This window comes from Oryctolagus cuniculus, chromosome 16 (assembly GCF_964237555.1).
Source record: "Oryctolagus cuniculus chromosome 16, mOryCun1.1, whole genome shotgun sequence".
NCBI lineage: Eukaryota > Metazoa > Chordata > Mammalia > Lagomorpha > Leporidae > Oryctolagus > Oryctolagus cuniculus.
The window spans coordinates 59482921-59501363 of NC_091447.1; the positions used below are offsets into that span (position 1 = coordinate 59482921).

The 18443-nt window shown below is 74.9% G+C and overlaps 2 protein-coding genes and 1 long non-coding RNA gene across 5 annotated transcripts; 2 read left to right on the forward strand and 1 right to left on the reverse strand.

The window, feature by feature from the left end:
- Positions 1-51: 51 nt before the first annotated feature.
- FZR1 (fizzy and cell division cycle 20 related 1) lies at positions 52-11377 on the reverse strand. 2 transcript variants are annotated; one of them, XM_070058611.1, is made up of 13 exons: positions 11177-11377; positions 4730-4833; positions 3663-3788; positions 3491-3569; positions 3265-3392; positions 2765-2847; positions 2265-2514; positions 2087-2189; positions 1720-1904; positions 1304-1537; positions 866-970; positions 643-735; positions 52-558 (listed from the first exon to the last, which is right to left on the reverse strand). In XM_070058611.1, exons 2-13 carry the CDS (start codon positions 4796-4798, stop codon positions 517-519), a joined length of 1497 nt encoding a protein of 498 aa, XP_069914712.1. In that variant the 5' UTR covers positions 4799-4833; positions 11177-11377; the 3' UTR covers positions 52-516. The 2 variants fall into 2 exon arrangements, with proteins under 2 accessions (XP_069914712.1, XP_069914714.1); XM_070058613.1 differs by having other exon boundaries at positions 3506-3569; positions 11177-11376.
- An 83-nt stretch (positions 11378-11460) lies between these two features.
- On the forward strand, positions 11461-13495 carry LOC138845573 (uncharacterized). Its single transcript, XR_011382819.1, has 3 exons — positions 11461-11558; positions 12375-12554; positions 13222-13495. It is a non-coding gene; the product is annotated as an uncharacterized lncRNA (long non-coding RNA).
- Positions 13496-14988: 1493 nt separating this feature from the next.
- Positions 14989-18443, forward strand: DOHH (deoxyhypusine hydroxylase). 2 transcript variants are annotated; one of them, XM_070058619.1, is made up of 5 exons: positions 14989-15230; positions 15828-16120; positions 16521-16597; positions 17062-17296; positions 17475-18443. In XM_070058619.1, the coding sequence occupies exons 2-5, from the start codon at positions 15847-15849 to the stop codon at positions 17792-17794; spliced, it is 906 nt and encodes a 301-aa protein (XP_069914720.1). In that variant the 5' UTR covers positions 14989-15230; positions 15828-15846; the 3' UTR covers positions 17795-18443. The 2 variants fall into 2 exon arrangements, with proteins under 2 accessions (XP_069914720.1, XP_069914721.1); XM_070058620.1 differs by lacking the exon at positions 14989-15230 and adding an exon at positions 15290-15398.

Genomic DNA, 18443 nt, shown 5'->3' on the forward strand with positions numbered 1-18443 from the left:
GCGCACGGCGCACAGGGCCGCCCGAGGACAGACCCACGGTCACGCGCAGGGTGGGTTGCGTGTCAGTGTATTTCACCACAGAGATGTAAACAAAACCCCGCGAGCACCGGCGCCCCGTCCGCTCCCGGGGCGCCCGGCCCGCACGCCGCCCCGGAGTCCGGCCCCCCACCGGGGGCCCCGCCCCGGGGGTCCGCGCCCACCCCCCGCAGTCACCGGGCCCCGGCTCGCGCACACCCAGGCGCCCGGCCTCGCGCGGGCGGGCCCCGAGTCCCCGCGCGTGTCCAGTGCTTCGTCCGCCTGCGGCTCGCGCGTCCGGGATGCGGGCGGGGTCCACGCGCCCAGTTCGCGCCGTGGCCGCAGGGCCGGGCCCGCGCTCCCCCCAGACACGGCGGCCGCGGTGCAATCAGGCGTTTAATGAGGCTCCTGGGGTCCCGGGGTCCCGGGCCAGCTCCCCCCGCCCGGCTGCGCCAGCCGAGTGCGCGTGCGCGTGGGTCCGTGTGGGCCTCGGCCGCGGCTTTACCGGATCCTGGTGAAGAGGTTCAAGACGGACACGGACTCCTGCGGGGGGCGGGGCGGGACACTGAGGCCGCTGCGGGGGGGGGGGGGGCGAGCCCGCGCTGCCGCGCACGCGCACGCATGTACCTTGGTGGACCGCGTTTTGCTAAAGACGTTCCAGAAGCGCAGGGTCTCGTCCCCGGCCCCGGTGACGATGGCCTCCCCGTCGGGCGACATGGCCTGCGGGGCGGGGAGGGCGGGCAGCGGGGTCGGCGAGGTCGGCGGGGCCGCCCACTCCCCCCCCCCACAGGACACGGTCCGCGCCCGGCCCCGCCCACTCCCAGGTCCAGGCCCGGCCCCGCCCACTCACCAGGTAGAGGACGCGGTACGAGTGCCCGGTGAGCTTGGCCACCTGGGTCAGCGACGGGTACTTCCAGACGAGGATCTGGTTCTGGGAGTAGCCGTGCGTGCTCACCTGGGCCGGGCGCGGGGGCACGGGGCGGGTCACGGCGGGCCTGGGCCGCCTCCGCGCGCCCACAGGGGGTCCTGGGCCCATGCCCCGCCCCCGCCCCCCCCCCCGCCGGCCCGGGGTCCTGGCCGCTCCGCCCCCCCCCCGCCCGCCGGCCCGGGGTCCTGGGCCCACGCCCCCGCCCACCCCGCCGGCCCGGGGTCCTGGGCCCACGCCCCCGCCTCCACCCACCCCGCCGTCCTGGGGTCCTGGGCCCATGCCCCGCCCCCGCCCCCCCCCCGCCGGCCCGGGGTCCTGGCCGCTCCGCCCCCGCCCGCCCGCCGGCCCCGCCCCGCTCACCAGCTCGTTGGCGTGCTTGGACCAGGCCAGGTTGCACACCTGGGAGCCCGTGTCGATGCACTGCAGCGGCTGGCCCGTGAGCGTGTTCCAGAAGCGGATGCAGCGGTCGGCCGTGCCGCCGCCCGACGCCAGCAGCCCGTGCTGGTGCGGCGACCAGGAGATGGCTTTCACGGCCGCCAGGTGCTCGGTGTACTGCTGCACGGGCGCCAGGCTCGAGTGGTTCCAGACCAGCAGCTGGGGGAGGGGCAGCGCTGGGACCACGCCCGGGGCGGGGCCTCCCCTCCCCTCCCCTCCCCTCCCCTCCCCTCCCGGCACCCTCACCCGCCCTGGTGTCCTTAGCCACACCAGCAGCTGGGGGCAGGGCGCGCGCTGGACCACGCCCAGGGGCGGAGCCTCCTCCCCACCCCGCCCCCTACCTTGTTGTCGTTGCCGCCCGAGGCCAGCAGCTGGTGGTCCGTGGACCACTTGAGGCCGCACACCTCCTGCCGGTGGCCCTGCAGCCGCCGCTCGGCCTGCAGCGGGGGGCTGCGGATGTCCCGCTGCAGGATCACGCGGTCTCGGCTGCCCGACGACAGCTGCTCGGCGTTCCAGGCCAGCGCGCCTGCGCGGGGGGCGGGGTCAGCTGGGCGGGTAGGGGGTCTGGGGGTCAGCGGGGCCGGGGAAGAGGGTGCTGGGGTGAACGGGGCCGGCGGTGGCTGGGCGGGGAGGGGGGTCAGCCAGGTCGGTGGGGGAGGGGGGGGCATGGGGCGGCGGGCGGGGCCTGGAGGACGCCGGGGACCTCACCCACGCGCGCCGTGTGCCCCTCCAGCACCGACAGCTTCTTGCCCGCGGCCGCGTCCCAGATCTGCACGAAGCCCTTGTGCGTGCCCACGGCCACCAGGTTCCCCTGGGGGAGGGCGGCGGGCGTCACGCGGGCCGGGGATGCGCCGCCCCGCCCCGCGCCGCGCCGCCCCGCACTCACCCGCTCGGACCAGCCCACGGAGGTGACCGAGTCGCCCTCCACCGACAGGTCGCAGAGCCGCGTGACCTGGCTGGTGCAGGCGCTCCACAGGTACACGCAGGTGCCCAGCCCCACGCTGAGCACGTTGAGCGCCGACCAGTCCACCAGGTTCAGGTAGAAGTCGTCCTGCAGCTCGGGCGCGTCCAGCACCTTGAACGGGATCTTGGAGATCTTGCGCGCGGGCTTCCGCGGGGACCGGAGCAGCTTCTGGCTGCGGGCGGCGACGCTCAGTCCCCGTCCCCCCCCCCCCCCGTCCCCACGTCCCCAGGCGTCACGGGCTCAGTCCCCGTCCCCGGGCGGCGCGGCTCAGTCCCCCGTCCCCCCCGTCCCCGGGCGTCACGGGCTCAGTCCCCCGTCCCCGGGCGGCGCCGGCTCAGTCCCCCATCCCCGGGCACCACGGGCTCAGTCCCCCCTCCCCCGGCACCCTCTTCCCCCCGCCCCCCACGGCGCCCCGCGCCCACCTCTTGGTGCTGACGGGGGACAGGGAGTAGGGCGACACGTCGTTGGTGTCGTCAGGGCTCGAGCGCTTGGTGCTGAGGGAATACTGGGGGGGGGTCGCCTGCTGAGTGGGGGCGCCGGGCGGGCAGGCGCACACACACGGGCACACACATGTACACCCGGACACACATGTACACCCACATACATGCACACACACCGTGAACAGCCCCTTCTTCTCGGGCGTGGACGGCTGCAGCCTGCGGTCCTCCGTCTGCACACACACACACACACACCCGCACACACACGCACACACACACCGTGAACAGCCCCTTCTTCTCGGGCGTGGACGGCTGCAGCCTGCGGTCCTCCGTCTGCACACACACACACGTGCACACGCACACACACGCACACACACACCGTGAACAGCCCCTTCTTCTCGGGCGTGGACGGCTGCAGCCTGCGGTCCTCCGTCTGCACACACCCACACGTGCACACGCACACACACGCGCACGCGCACACACACCGTGAACAGCCCCTTCTTCTCGGGCGTGGACGGCTGCAGCCTGCGGTCCTCCGTCTGCGGGTCCTGCACCTTCTCGATGCCGGCGCCCAGCAGCTCGTTCTTGAGCAGGGCGGAGTAGGCCAGGCCGTCTGCGGGGCGGGAGCGCGGTGAGGCGGGGCGGGGCGGTGAGGCAGGGCGGGGCGGTGAGGCGGGGCGTGGCAGGGCGGGGCGGGGGGGGGCCGCAGACCTTCCTCATCCTCACCCTTGCCGTTGTCCGACGTGGCGTCCTTGGCTTTGCGGTTTTGGCTGGGAGACTTCTCGTTCTCCTGGGACAGGGGCGGAGGTGCCGCGTGAAGGCCCCGCCCCTCGGCTCCGGCCCCGCCCAGGCCCGCCTCCCTGCGCTCCGGCCCCGCCCTCACGTTGATGCGGTGGAAGTTCACGCTCCAGTTGGCCCCCGCCCGCGAGGGGATGAAGCGGTCGCCGTGCTTGCTGGGAGAGGACACCGGGGAGTTGGCGGGGGTCAGCGTCCGCCGCAGCTCCGAGACCTGCACGGTGGGGCCGAGGCCGTTCTACCCTGGGACCCGGGCCCCCGCCCCCCGGCCCGCATGGCGGAGGGGCGGGGCCTGTGCATCCCTGGGATCCCGCCCCCCGGACCCCGCATGGAGGAGGGGCGGGGCCTGTGCAGCCCTGGGACCCCGCCCCCCGGCCCGCATGGGGGCAGCAGGTGGAGCCCTCCGCAAATGCAGGGGCTGAGGCCGAGGGGAGCCCAAGCCGGCGCGAGCCCACTCCCCACCCAGAGCAGCCCGGGGGTCCGCCCTGCACCTCCCACTGCAGCAGGAGGGGCGGCCAGCGCTGTGGGTAAAGGCCGCCCACAGCGGCGCCATCCCACAGGGGCGCCGGTTCGATCCTGGCTGCTCTACTCCCCACCCGGCTCCCTGCTAAGGCGCCTGCGTGGGAGACCCGGGTGGAGCGCCCAGCTTCAGATCGGGACGCCCCAGCTGCTGCGGCCATGTGGGGAGTGACCCAGCGATGGAGACCTCCCTCTCTAATTCTGCCTTTCAAACAAACACATACATAAATAAACCTTGAAAACCCAAGAAGCCAACCGGGCGTCGCTGGCTAGGCACAGGCGCCGGTGGTCGCCCTGGAGCAGGGAGACGGGGAGTGCAGCCCCGCCCACGCCAGGCCCCGCCCCTCTGCCCCGCCCCCGCCTCCATCCCTGCAGGCTAAGCTGCCCCGGGCGGGACCCTAGAAAGCGCAGGTTGGCTCTTGGGCCACGCCCCTCGCTGCCCTGTGTCCGCCTGGCCCAGCCAAGGCCACCCTGGCCCCCACGGGCCGCAGGGGCGGTCCGTGGACCACGCACTGCTCCTCTCCGGCTGCTCTGCCTCGCCCAGCAACCCTCAGGGCCCCCCGTGCGGCTGGTCGCGGGCGGGCCCGGCCGGGGGCGGGGCCAGGCGGGGCGGGGCCCGGCGGGGCGGGGACTCACGCAGGGCACCGTGTTCTCTTTCTGTACGAGGATCTGCCGCAGCAGGCGCCGCTCGTAGTCCTGGTCCATGGCGGGCGGGGCGCGGCCCGCGGGCCCCAGCTGACCTGGGGGAGGGAGGGGGCGAGGTCAGCACTGGGAAGGAGGGGGCAGCCAGAGACAGCCGGGGGTGGCCGGGCCGCTCTGCATCCCCTGCAGGGAGCCCCGGCTACAGGCCAGACCCCGAGGGAGGGGCCCGGGGTCAGCGCCGGAGCCGGCTGCTGGCACGCGGGGGTCAGGGGTCCACTCTGACCACCACACGCTCACCCCCAGCCTAGGTGGCAGGAGGGGCCTGGGGGGTTCAGAGGGAGTTGTCGACCAGGCAGTCAGCAGCCCCGCCTCGGGCCAGACTCCGCCGTCTGCACCGGTGTGGGGACCGGAGGGTGGCGCGGCCAGTGGCCTGGCCCGGAGTGCCCTGGGCAGCTCCGCACACGGCGCTCCTGGCCGCAGCTTCTCGACCAGCTGCCCCGCCCCCCAGGGCCATCACTGTCCCCGGGCACCCCCGGCCGGTCCTGGGCCTGAGCCCCCAGGCGCGGCCCAGGGCTGGTGACAGAAGACCCACAAAGGGGCAAAGCTCAGCGCAGGTGCTGGTCGGTGCGGACGCCCGCGGCCCCCCGCGGCCCCTGTCCCCACAGCCCGCCCACAGCAGCCACCAGGGGGCGCCGTCGACACAGCCGCAGGGGACGACCCGCAGAGCATGCGCAGAGTGGCCGGGTCCCTGGCCAGCCCTCGGCCCGGGTCAGGGATGCGCAGTCAGCGACCTCCGGGTCCGGGCGCGGCGGGCGGGGCTCCTCTCCCGGCCACATCCACTGCCTCCCCCCACCCCGCACACGCTGCCATCGCCAGGCGGTGGCCGGCCCCAGGAGCCGCAGGGTCACAAGGGCCCACGGGGAGCACCGCAGGTCCCCACTGAAGAGCGCGGAGCCCACCGCCGGGGCCAGGGTTCGAGTCCAGCTGCCCACTGACGCAGACCCTGGAGGCGGCCGCGCGGGCTCAGGGTGCCTGGGTCCCTGCACCCACGCAGAGCCCTGGGCAGAGCGCGCGGCTGCGGGGTTCACGCTGCTGTCGCAGGCACCCGTGGGGGTGGAGGAGGGGTGGCGTCTCCCGCCCGACGGTGACAGCAGCGGACGCACACACGGGCACCGGGAGCCGGCGAGGCCTCCGCAAGACGGTGAGGGCAGCCCCTTCCCCGGCCGGGCACTGCGCGCTGCTGGGAGGGCGCCACGCGAGAAACACACGCACACACAGACACACGCACTAACACGTGCACACAGTGACACACGTGTGCACACGCACAGAAACACGCAGACACGAACACATGCACACACACAGACACACGTGTGCACACACACAGAAACATGCAGACACACGAACACGTGCACACAGACACACGAACACACACAGACACGCGTGTGCACACGCACAGAAACCCGCAGACACGAACACGTGCACACACAGACACACGTGTGCACACGCACAGAAACACACACACAGACACACGCACGAACACGTGCACACACACAGACACACGTGTGCACACACACAGAAACACGCAGACACGAACACGTGCACACACAGACACGTGTGCACACGCACAGAAACACACGCACACACAGACACACGAACACGCGCACACACAGACACACATGTGTGCACACACACAGAAACACACAGAAACATGCAGACACACGAACACGTGCACATACACAGACACACTAACACATACTAACACGTGCACATACATACACTAACACGCACACACACGTGCGCACACCACACTGACACACATGCAGATAAGTGTGCACGTGCGCACACCCACACACGCACTAACACACGTGCACACACTGACACACGTGCACACACTGACACACGTGCGCACACACAAGCACGCGCGCCCCGCAGGAGCCGGAGCTGCGGCGGCGCCCACCCACACAGGCAGCCGCTCCAGAGCGGGAGACGAGGCGCTGGGACATTTCTAGGAACTCCCTGGAAAGCGGCGCTGGGGGAGGGGCTGTGCCCAGCGAGCGTTCCTGGGGGCACGGGGGCGCACTGGGGGAGGGGCTGTGCCCAGCGAGCGTTCCTGGGGGGCACGGGGGTGCGCTGGGGGAGGGGCTGTGCCCAGCGAGCGTTCCTGGGGGGCACGGGGGCGCGCTGGGGGGAGGGGCTGTGCCCAGCGAGCGTTCCTGGGGGCACGGGGGCGCGCTGGGGGAGGGGCTGTGCCCAGCGAGCGTTCCTGGGGGGCACGGGGGCGCGCTGGGGGAGGGGCTGTGCCCAGCGAGCGTTCCTGGGGGGCACGGGGGCGCGCTGGGGGAGGGGCTGTGCCCAGCGAGCGTTCCTGGGGGGCACGGGGGCGCGCTGGGGGAGGGGCTGTGCCCAGCGAGCGTTCCTGGGGGGCACGGGGGCGCGCTGGGGGAGGGGCTGTGCCCAGCGAGCGTTCCTGGGGGCACGGGGGCGCGCTGGGGGAGGGGCTGTGCCCAGCGAGCGTTCCTGGGGGCACGGGGGCGCGCTGGGGGAGGGGCTGTGCCCAGCGAGCGTTCCTGGGGGCACGGGGGCGCGCTGGGGGAGGGGCTGTGCCCATTGAGCGTTCCTGGGGGGCACGGGGGCGCGCTGGGGGAGGGGCTGTGCCCAGCGAGCGTTCCTGGGGGGCACGGGGGCGCGCTGGGGGAGGGGCTGTGCCCAGCGAGCGTTCCTGGGGGCACGGGGGCGCGCTGGGGGAGGGGCTGTGCCCAGCAAGCGTTCCTGGGGGGCACGGGGGCGGAGCAGAGGTGGCCCCAGGGAGGACGCCGAGCCCGGCTGCCCGTCACTTCTAGACTAGAACCAAGGACCCCAGCTGGTGTGTGGCGCAGCGGGCGGAGCCAGCGCTGCAGGCGGCATCCCACACGGGTGCTGGTTTGAGTCCCGGCTGCTCCACGTCCCATCCAGCTCTCTGCTGGGGCCCGGGAGAGCAGAAGATGACCCAAGTGCTTGGGCCTGCACCCCATGGGAGACCAGGAGAAGCACCTGGCTCCTGGCTTTGGATCGGCCCAGCGCCGGCCGCGGCGGCCATTGGAGGGTGAACCAACGGAAGGAAGACCTTTCTCTCTGTCTCTCTCTCACTGTCTAACTCTGCCTGTCAAAAACCACACACACACACACACACACACACACCGGGCGGCAGAGATGGGCGGAATCTCGGCCCCAGCACCCAGGGGTGGGGGTACCCCGGCTGCTGTGAGAAGGGGCTCCTCTAGCAGGGGCGCAGACCAGGAGGCGGGCAGGGGCGGGGCCTTGGCCCTGGGAAGTGGGTGTGGCCAGGAGGGCAGGGCTCCCAGGGCTGGGGCTCCGCCCACCAGGGCTCCTAGGCCCAGGGCTCCGCCCACCAGGGCTCTGCCCACCAGAGCTCCCAGGCCCAGGGCTCCGCCCACCAGGGCTCCTAGGCCCCAGGGCTCCGCCCACCAGGGCTCCCAGGCCCAGGGCTCCGCCCACCACGGCTCCCAGGGCTGGGGAGCCGGGTCCAGACCGCTCAGGGACCTCGCAGAATCAGCAGCCCGACTGGGCTGCACTTGGCGAATGTCAAGTGGCCTACAGGGCAGGGCCGGCCAGGACGGGGCTGCACCCGGGGAGGGGGGACTTCCCCGCCCCGCCTGCCCCCCGCGGCCCTCTGGGGGTAACCCCGAGGTCCGCAGGGCACGGTTGGCCACTCAGGGGACACTGGCGGCTCCCACACCCCGGGCTGCGCCCCGCCCAGCGTCCACAGCGCCCGGGCAGCCCCGCGCCCCCTGCGGCCTGGGGACCTTTCACTGTAGGCCCCCCACCAAGTGGCGGGTGCAGAGGTCGCGCCCTGGCCCGGGGCTGGCCCGTCCCACCAGGGGACGCGCGTCCCAGGGCCCCAGGGGGCACAGGGCGCCAGCCGCGCTCTCCGCCGCCCGGCCTTGCCCGAGGCAGCGCACCCTGGCTCTCCGGAGTCCTCCCGGCCCCGCTCACCCGGAAAAACTGGTCCCGGCGGCTCTCCCAGGCACCGGCGGAGCCGGGCCTCCCAGGGCCATGGGCAGGCGCCCTCCCTGCCCACTCCCGGGCGGCCGAGGTGCTGGCTGGCACCAGGGCGACCCCGCGCGGGAAGGCGGAGCCAGGACAGGCCCTGCGCTGGGGGCCGGCGCCAGGGCACACAGCCCCCCCCCCCCGAATCTCTGCCCGGCTGACCACCGGCTGCCCACTGCCTGGGGCGGGGGGCGGGAGAGAAGCGCTCTCCCCTGAGGGCGCCCAGGCCAGGACCCAGGCCCAGGAAAGGCGGGGGCGGCGGGAGGCCGTGGTCAGCGTGGCCGCCCCTCCACGCGGGGCCACCTCAGCCAGCTTCGCGCCCACCTGCTTCCCACCCGGCCTGGCCCCTCCTGCCCATCACCATGGACCTGGGGGCCCGGCCTCAGCCCACAAGACCTCCGCCCGGGCCAGGAGGGGCCCCAGGCAGCCTCTCCCCCAGGCGCGGCCTCTGCTGGGCTCCCTGGGAGAGGGGAGGGGCCGGAGACCCAGGGCTGTGCCCAGGGCTGGGGGGCAGGGGCTGGCCAGAGGCACCAGGAGCAGGCCCTCCCTCGGGGGAGGCCGGCAGCCACCAGCGGCGCACAAGGCTCCCTCATTCATTCATTCAGCCTTGCCCGGGCCGCCGGGGGCACTCTGGGTCGCGCAGCCCCCTCCTCACTGTGGCCACTGCGGGCACAGAGCGAGGTCCCGCGGCGCCCCTCCCGCCTGCCGCCCCCAGCCCGACCGAGCCCGGGCCAAACTGCACCTGGCCACCAACACTCAGGGCACAGAGCCGCCTCTGCCCACGCAGGCCGAGGGAGAGGAGGGGAGGCGCGCGGCGGAGCAGCACGCAGCCCCAAACACGGACGACGCGCGGGCGTGGAGCAGGCGACCCCCGCAGCTGAGGGGTCAGAGGTCGCCAGGGGCTGCGGGGACCCGGCTTCCACGGGGCGCTGGGAACACGCAGCTCCACGCACACGCCGCAGGGCACCACGGGACGCCGCAGGCGGGGAGTGGGCCCCACACTCCAGCATCCCCCCCAGGGCCGCGCGGGGCGGGAACGCCCCTGTGCCTGACCCCCGTCCCGCAGGGCGCCCACGGGAGACAGCGAGGAGCGAGCGCCCCCCCCCGCGGCCCCCAGCGTGCTGGGCCCTGCAGGGTGCAGGGGGGGCGGCCCCAACCCCACCTGCTCCAGGCCGGCTGCACCCCCCGCTGACAGCCACCAACGTCCCAGACACGGCCCAGTGCCCGGGGCCAAACCTCCCGCGGCTGCACCTGCCCAGGCCACAACCGCTCGGGCCTCGCAGACCCGGAAGTCCCGGCGCGCAGCGGCCCCGGGGCCGCCCGGCTCTACCTGTGCCCGCCTCGGGGCACTGCGCCCCCAGCCCCAGCGCCAGTCCCCAGCCCCATCCCAACTCCAGCCCCAACCCAACTCCAGCCCCAGCCCCCAAGTCCCCAAGCCCTAGCCCCTAGCCCTCAGCCCAGCCCCAGGACCCCTAGCCCCCAGCACAACCCCAGCCCCAGCACCCCTAGCCCCCAGCCCTAACCCAGCCCCAGGACCCCTAGCCCCAGCGCCAGCGCCAGCCCCTAGCACAGCACCAACCCAGCCCCAGCCCCTAGCCCCCAGCCCCTAGTCCCCAATCCAGCCCCTAGCCCCAGCCCCAGCCCCAGCCCCTAGCCCCCAATCCAGCCCCAGGACCCCTAGCCCCCAATCCAGCCCCTAGCCCCCAGTCCAACCCCCGCCGCCCCGACTCTACCCGGGAGGTCGCCCCGCACCGCCCGGCCCCTCCGTCCCTAACAGAGGCCGGCACCGCACCGGGAGACCCCAGGCGGCTGTCACTGGGCGCACACAGGAGACCACTGCGGGACCGACCCGAGGGGCCCTTCCGCCCAGCCCCCGCCCCACCGGGCCGCCCCTGCGGCTAGGGGTGCACTGGGGAGGGGGCTGCCCCTGCCAGAGGCCTGGGGTCGCGGCCGGCGGAGGGGGTGCGGACACCCGCCCCCCCCCGCAGCTGGATGGAGCGGGCCGGCTCTAGGCGACCGGCGCAGCGGACACCTGGGGCAGGTGTGACAGGTGGGGGCCCGGCGCGCGCGGAGGGGCGCCGGGGGGGCCCGGCTCGCTCGGGGGGGGGGACCGGTCCCGGGGCGCAGGGCCCGGCTGACGCTGCAGCAGGACAACGGGGGCCGGCCGCGGGGGTCGGGGCGGGGGTCCCGCCGCGCGGCCCGCGACGTCGGGGCTGGGGGCGCACGGCGCAGGGGTGCTGAGGTCGCCGGCGCTCGCTCAGCCTGGGCGGCGGCACTCAGCGGGGCTGGGGGCTCCCTGAGGGGCCCGCGCCGCCGGCGGAGTCCCCGGGGGTCGCGGCCGAGCCCCCCGCGCCTCGGGCCCGGGGGGCGGGTCCCCCACCGCGGCCGCCTCACCTGGCTCAGTCCCGCCGCTCGCTGGCTGCCGCCGGCCCCGCCTCTCCCGTCGCCGCGCCGCACCTGCCTCCGGCCCCCGCAGCTCCGCCAGGCCCCGCGTCGGCCCCGCTGACGGGACCCCGGCTTCCGCGGTGCCTAATATGGCGGCGGTCGCTGTCCGCGGCCTCCCGGCTCCCTCCCTCCGCCGCGCGCGCCCCCGCGGCCCGGCCACGCCCCCGCGTCGCCGCGCTGCGTGCCCCGGCCACGCCCCGCCCCGCCCCGGCGGCCGCCGCGCCCCGCCCGCCCCGCCCGACTGCGCCTGCGCGCGCGGGGCATCTCGGGAGGACGTGACGTCGCGGCGATTCGAATCAATACAGGAAGCGAGGCGCCACGCGTTGCCAGGGTAACCGCAGCCGGAAGCGGCTCGCCGGGGCGCGGGGCGGCGGGCGGGGGTCTCCCGAGGGCGGGCGCGGCGCGGGGTGGACCGCACACGCTCACCGCCGTGACGGGCGCAGGCGGAACCCGGCGTGCGGGGCTGCGAGCGACCGCCGTGGCGTTCATCCACTCACTCATTCATTCGTCCATCCACTCATTCATTCATTCGCCGTCGCTCCTCAAGCTCGCCCCGGGCGCTGCAGCACAAAGCAGGCGGGGGCGGGTCAAAGCCCTGCTCCAGGGCCTGGGTTCGAGCCCCGGCTGCTCCCTGCTGCGCCCTGGGGGGCCGGGCTCGGCCTGCACCTGCGTGGGCCTGGGGGGCTGGGGGACCGCGCCTGCACCTGCGTGGGCCTGGGGGGCTGGGGGGCCGCACCCCCACCTGCGTGGGACTGGGGGGCCGGACTCGGCCTGCACCTGCGTGGGCCTGGGGGGCTGGGGGGCCGGGCTCGGCCTGCACCTGCGTGGGCCTGGGGGACTCGGGGGCAGCGCCCGCACCTGCGTGGGCCTGGGGGGCTGTGGCTCAGCCTGCACCTGCTGGGGCATGGGTGCTGGGGGGCCCCCGGCTCGGCCCACACCTGCTGGGGCCTGGAGGGCTGGGGGGCCGCGCCTGCACCTGCGTGGGCCTGGGGGGCTAGGGGCCGCGGCTCGGCCGGCACCCGCGTGGGAGCCCGGGGGCAGCTCCCGGCTCCTGACTCCAGCCTGGCCGGGCCCGGCTGTGGGCGCCATGCGGGAGTGACCCAGCGGACGGGAGGCCTCTCTCTAACCTCATTTCAAATGCGTAAAGAAACACAGAAACGCAGACGCGGAGCTGAGTCCAGGATCTGACCTTGAGCTCTCAGGAACACGCGCAAAGGGGCAGCGACGCGGGGTCCAGGCGCCGGCCACTGACCCCACAGCCTCTGGGAGACAGCCGTGGCCGCAACAGAGCCAGAGCCGGGGTGTGGGCCACGGGGGCGTGGCTGAGGTCAGCGGGGGCCACGGGGGGTGGGGCTGTGGTCAGCGGTGCCCCACGGGGGGCGGGGCTGAGGCCAGCAGGGTCCACTGGGACGGGGCTGCGGCCAGCGGGGGCCACGGGAGGCGGGGCTGAGGTCAGCGGGGTCCACGGGGGCCGGGGATGCGGTGCAGGGTCTTTGAGTCCCGCCGCTGCCCTCCGGGGCCGGCGCCCTGCTATGCGCCTGGGGAGACCGCGGGTGGCGCCCAGAGTGCAGGAGCCTCCGGCCCCGCCCGGCTCGGCCATGGCTGCTGTGGCCGTCTGGGGAGTGACCCAGAGGATGGAAGGGCTCAATTCTGCTAAAAAAAAAAAAAAAAAAAAAAAAAAGCAAAAGACCCCCAGGAGACCCCCAGCCCAGGCAGTTGGCGCCCGGGGCTAGGGGAGGTGGGGGTGCTGGTGGGGCTGGGAGTGGTGGGGGTGCTGACGGGGCTGGGGGGAGGTGGGGGTGCTGACGGGGCTGGGAGTGGTGGGGGTGCTGACCGGGGCTGGGGGGGAGGTGGGGGTGCTGACCGGGGCTGGGGGGGAGGTGGGGGTGCTGACGGGGCTGGGGGGAGCTCTCATGTCGACGTGGGGATGGTCGCGCGACTCCTGTGGTTTACATCTCAATAAAGCAGTAGTAAAAGAATACTTTTTTTTTAAGGTTTATTTGGTGTCCTGGCCGGGAGCCCCGGAAGGTCTCTCACCCGCGTGCGGCTGAATTCCCAAGAAAACGCCCCCCCCCGTGCACAGCGGGGGGGCCCTACCACGCCCCCACCCCCTACCCGAGCCCCGGGCCCTGCACCTGCGTGGAAGCCCCGATGGAGCTCCGGGCTCCTGGCTTCGGCCTGGCCCAGCCCTGGCTGCTGTGGTCACCTGGGGAGTGACCCAGTGGACAGAACCCCCCCACTCTGCCTTTCAAATAAACAAAATAACCTTGAAAGCCAGATGGCAGAGGCATTTTGAGCAGTGGTCCCCGCCTGGAAGGCAGGGGCCGGGGCCCCGGGAGGCGGGGACCCCCGCACTTGGGCCGCCCCATGCCTCCCGGGTGCGCATGCGCCAGGAGCTGAGCCCCGGGTGGGGGGACCCCAGGGGCTTCCCAACGCCCGCCCCTGGCTGTGACTGACAGCCGGGAACCGTCCATGGGCGGGGGGCTTGGCCCACATGCACCTACCAGGGGCCCGGCCGGGTGCACGGGGGCCACGGGCAAGAGCGGCCGGAGCTGGGCCCAGGGCAGGTGTCCCCCGGTTCTGCGGGGCCTGGAGGCCCGGTTCCGGGTGTCCTGCCTGGCTTTCGGGGGTCCCCGAGTCGGCCTCCTGCAGCTCCGGCCCCCAGGGAGAGCCGTGCGGCTGGGGGGTCCCTGGGGCGGGGGTCCCCAGGAGCATCAGCCTCAGCCGGAAGCCGCGGTCACTAGCCCCCTCATTTATTTAAAAGGCAGCGTTGGAGACACGGGGCTCGCCCACCCGTGGTCCGCTCCCTGGGGGCTGGTCCGCTCCTTGGGGGCCCACCCACCTGTGGTCCGCCCCCTGGCTGGAGCCCGGAGCCGGGGGCCCCATCCGCGCCTCCCACGCAGGTGCAGGGCCCAGCGCCCGGCGCATGCTCCGCTCCTCCAGGGCTCCGCCGGGCACTGGCGCGGGACGCGGGGACACAGGCAAGGGCTCAGCTCCCCGCAAACTGACCTCTTGGCATTCTCAGGTTTTGCGTTAATTTCCCTCAATTCTTGAAAAAGAGCCGCGGCCGGCGCAGTGTCCGAGCAGCGCCGCCATCCCGTAGGGCACAAGGTCGAGGCCCGGCCGCTCCACTGCGATCCAGCGCCCTGCTGATGGCCCGAGTGCGTGGCCCCCTGGAAGCGCGTGGGAGCCCCGGGAGGAGCTCCTGGCTCCGGCCAGGCCCAGCCCCGCCAGGCGGCCATCTGGGGAGTGACCAGCGGATGAAGACCTCTCTCCCCGTCTCTAACCCTGCCTCTCAAACGCCTGCAACATCCGGGACTGCGCCCATAAAAGCAAGGGGCCGGGAACTCCAGGGGGTCTCCCATGTGGGTGCGGGGCCCAGGCCGGGGGGGTCACTGCCGCCCCCCGCAATCGGGGTGGGGGTCTGCGCGCAGTGCCGGCACCAAGCCTCATCTTAGGGTCTGCACGGTCCGGGCCATCCGCCATGGCGGTGACCACGGGCTCCTCCGAAAGGCCCTGGACCTAAAGACCTCCGCGGACTGGCCAGGGTCCTGCTGCACCCCGCAAACCCCATGGTTCGGCTCGCCCGTCCCGCAGGTGGACGCCACTGGCCACGCCCCGGGCCTGGCCACGCCCCGGGCCTGGCCACGCCCCGGGCCTGGCCACGCCCCGGGACGCCGCGCATGCTCCGTCGCAGGCCGCGCCCGCCAGCCTTGCGGCTGAGTGGGCGAAACCATGAGCGGCGGGGAGGACGCGCAAAGCCTGCTTCCGGGGACGGGGCCCACGTAGCCCTGCCGCTGCTGGGGGACGAGTCCCGAACTGTGCTGCTGTGGCGGCTCGAGTGCCGCCCTTGTTGGCGAGTCAGGCTTCCGGGCCCTCCCCCTCCGCGGGGTCCTTTGACTCGGTTCCCCCCCCGGGGGGAGCATTGGTGCCGCCCGCCCCGGTCACGTGCGCGGAAGATGGCGACCTCCGGAGCTGGCTGTTAGCGCCGCGGCCGGAGGAGGTGCGGGCCGCCGGGGTCTGCGTCTCGCGGGCCGGGGCGGGGGTCGCAACGGCGGGGAGCGCGCGTGGGGCTTGGGCGTGAGAGCGGGCACGGGACGGCGCCCGAGGGGCCCTCGTCGGCTGGGGGTTGGGGGCCCCCGAGGGCCGGCCATCTTCCCTCCGGGCGCTGGCGAGTCCGGGGCCCGGACTGGAGGGGCCGTGGGTGCCTGGGTCCGGTGCGGGGCGGCCCCTTTCCAGGGGGGAGTGGGCTTCCTGGGGCCGCGGCCGGTGTGTAGCGTGGGGAGGGCCGTGAGCCCGGCTCGGAGGCGGCTGCGTGTCCCAGCGTGCGCTTCGCAGGTTGCTGGCGCCGGAGCTGGGGCTCGAACCCAGACGTGGTCGGGAGGAGAGCGGTGGGCGTCCCCGGCCGCGTCCGCGCCCTGCTCCCCTCCCCCGGGGGGCTGAGTCCCGGGCAGGCGGCAGCGGACTGCTCGTAGCGGCCGGCGCAGGGGAAGCCACAGGCCATCAGGGAAGGGAGAGGCCGGGAGGATGGAGCCTGGCGGAGGCGCAGCCGTGGGTGGGCGAGGGCGCCTCCAACCCGGCTCTCGTGCCCCGCCCCCAGACCTCGCCGGGGCCGCGCCATGGTGACCGAGCAGGAGCTGGAGGCCATCGGGCGGACGCTGCTGGACGCGGGGCAGCCGCTGCAGGCGCGCTTCCGGGCGCTGTTCACGCTGCGCGGGCTAGGGGGCGCCGACGCCATCGCGTGGATCGCGCGGGGCTTCGCCGACGACTCGGCCCTGCTCAAGCACGAGCTGGCCTACTGCCTGGGGCAGATGCAGGACGCGCGCGCCGTGCCCGTGCTGGCCGCCGTGCTGCGCGACGCGGGCCAGGAGCCCATGGTGCGGCACGAGGCTGGTGCGTGCGGGGCGGGGCGCGGGCAGGGGCGGGCCGGGGGGCGGGGCGGGGCGGGCCGGGGCGACGCGGGCCAGGAGCCCACGGTGCCCCACGAAGCAGGTGCGGGCCGGGGCGGGCGGGCAGGGAGCCCACGGTGCCCCACGAAGCAGGTGCGGGGCAGGTGCGGGCCGGGGGCGGGGCGCGGGCCAGGAGTCCACGGTGCCCCACGAAGCAGGTGCGGGCCGGGGCGGGCCGGGGGCGGGGTCGCCGTGCTGCGCGTCGCGGGCCGGGAGCCCACGGTGCCCCACGAAACAGGTGCAGGCCTGGGGCGGGGCGGCGCCGCCCCCTGGAAGGGGGACGCGGGAGGGGGCGGGGCTGCGTGGGCTCCCGGCCACCTTGAGCTCTGGGCCGCTGCTTGCAGGCGAGGCCCTGGGGGCCATCGGCGACCCCTCGGTACTGGAGCTCCTGAAGCAGTACTCCACGGACCCCGTGACCGAGGTGAGGAGGCCCCGCCCCGCGGACGCCCGGGGGTGGGGGACGGCGGGCGACGCGCAGACCCCTAGACCGCCCGTCCCTGTCCTGGACGTGGCCGGTCGTGTCCAGGGCTCCCCGCATCCCGGCTGGGACCGCACCGCGCCTCTGACCCCTGCCCCGAGACACCCCAGCGATGGCAGACAGCTGTGGGGGCCCTCGCCCACCCAGGACCGCGCCAGGCCCTGGCGGTGATGGAGAGCTCGCCCCCCCATCATGGCGGAGAGCTGGGGCCGCTGCCCCCCGCGCCGACAGCTCGGCCCCCATCATGGCGGAGAGCTGGGGTCCCTACCCCCCATGCCGACAGCTCGGCCCCCCCATCATGGCGGAGAGCTGGGGTCCCTACCCCCCATGCCGACAGCTCGGCCCCCCCATCATGGCGGATAGCTGGGCCCCCGCCCCCCGCGCCGACAGCTGGCCCCCCCCCGCAGGTGGCCGAGACGTGCCAGCTGGCCGTGCGGCGGCTGGAGTGGCTGCAGCAGGGCGCCGAGCCCGCGGCCGGGCCCTACCTCTCCGTGGACCCCGCGCCGCCCGCTGAGGAGCGCGACGTGGGGCGGCTGCGGGAGGCGCTGCTGGACGAGGCGAGGCCGCTCTTCGACCGCTACCGCGCCATGTTCGCCCTGCGCAACGCCGGCGGCGAGGCGGCGGCCCTGGCGCTGGCCGAGGGTGAGCGGGCGCGGGGCTCCTCGGGGAGGGCGGGGGTGGGGGTGAGGTGGGCGCGGGGCTCCCCGGGGGTGGGCGGGGGTGGGGGTGAGGTGGGCGCGGGGCTCCCCGGGGTGGGGGTGGGGCGGGCGCGGGGCTCCCCCGGGGTGGGGGTGGGACTCACACCAGCCCCCGCCCGCAGGCCTGCGCTGCCGCAGCGCCCTGCTCCGCCACGAGGTGGGCTACGTGCTGGGCCAGCTGCGGCACGAGGCGGCGGTGCCCCAGCTGGCGGCCGTCCTGGCGCGCGCGGCCGAGAACCCGATGGTGCGGCACGAGTGTGCCGAGGCCCTGGGCGCCATCGCCCAGCCCGCCTGCCTGGAGGCGCTGCGGGCGCACGCGGCGGACCCGGAGCGCGTGGTGCGGGAGAGCTGCGAGGTGGCGCTGGACCTGTACGAGCACGAGCGCGGGGCGGCCTTCCAGTACGCGGACGGGCTGGAGCGGCTGCGGGCGGGGGCGAGCTAGGCCGGCCCCGCCCCAAACCGGCCCCGCCCCGCCCCGGACCGGCCAAGCCCCGCCCCGGACCGGCCAAGCCCCGCCCCGAGGGGCCGCCCCGGACCGGCCAAGCCCCGCCCCGAGGGGCCGCCCCGGACCGGCCAAGCCCCGCCCCTAGAGGGGCCCGCCCCCAAAACGGCCAAGCCCCGCCCAGAGGGGCCGCCCGGACCGGCCAAGCCCCGCCCCGAGCACGTCTAGCTGTGTCCTGGAGCTTCCCCGCCCCCACCCCAGAGGGTCCCAGTCCTGCCCCCAGAGGGTCCCGCCCCAGACCCTTCACGCCCCGCTCCAGGCCTCGCCCCCGGAGGTTCTGGTTCTCCCGCGCCTCCCCAGGTGTAGACGCTGCTGTCCCCCTCCCAGCCCCGGACCTGTGCGTCCTGCGGCCCCCCCCCCCCGGGCCTGGCACAGGGCTCCACCGTGCGAGTTCCGGGGCACGGGGCCTCGTGGGGGACACGGGGTGACCCGGGGGCCGAGGCCCAGCTTGGAGGGAAGCCGGGGCTACGGGGCTCGGGCTCCGCCCAGAATGGGCCGCAGGGGCTGGGGAGGTGGGCGCTGCTTGGACCGGTGGGGTCACGAGCGGCCGGGGTGCTGCCCACGCGGAACATTAAATTATTTTTGCGAA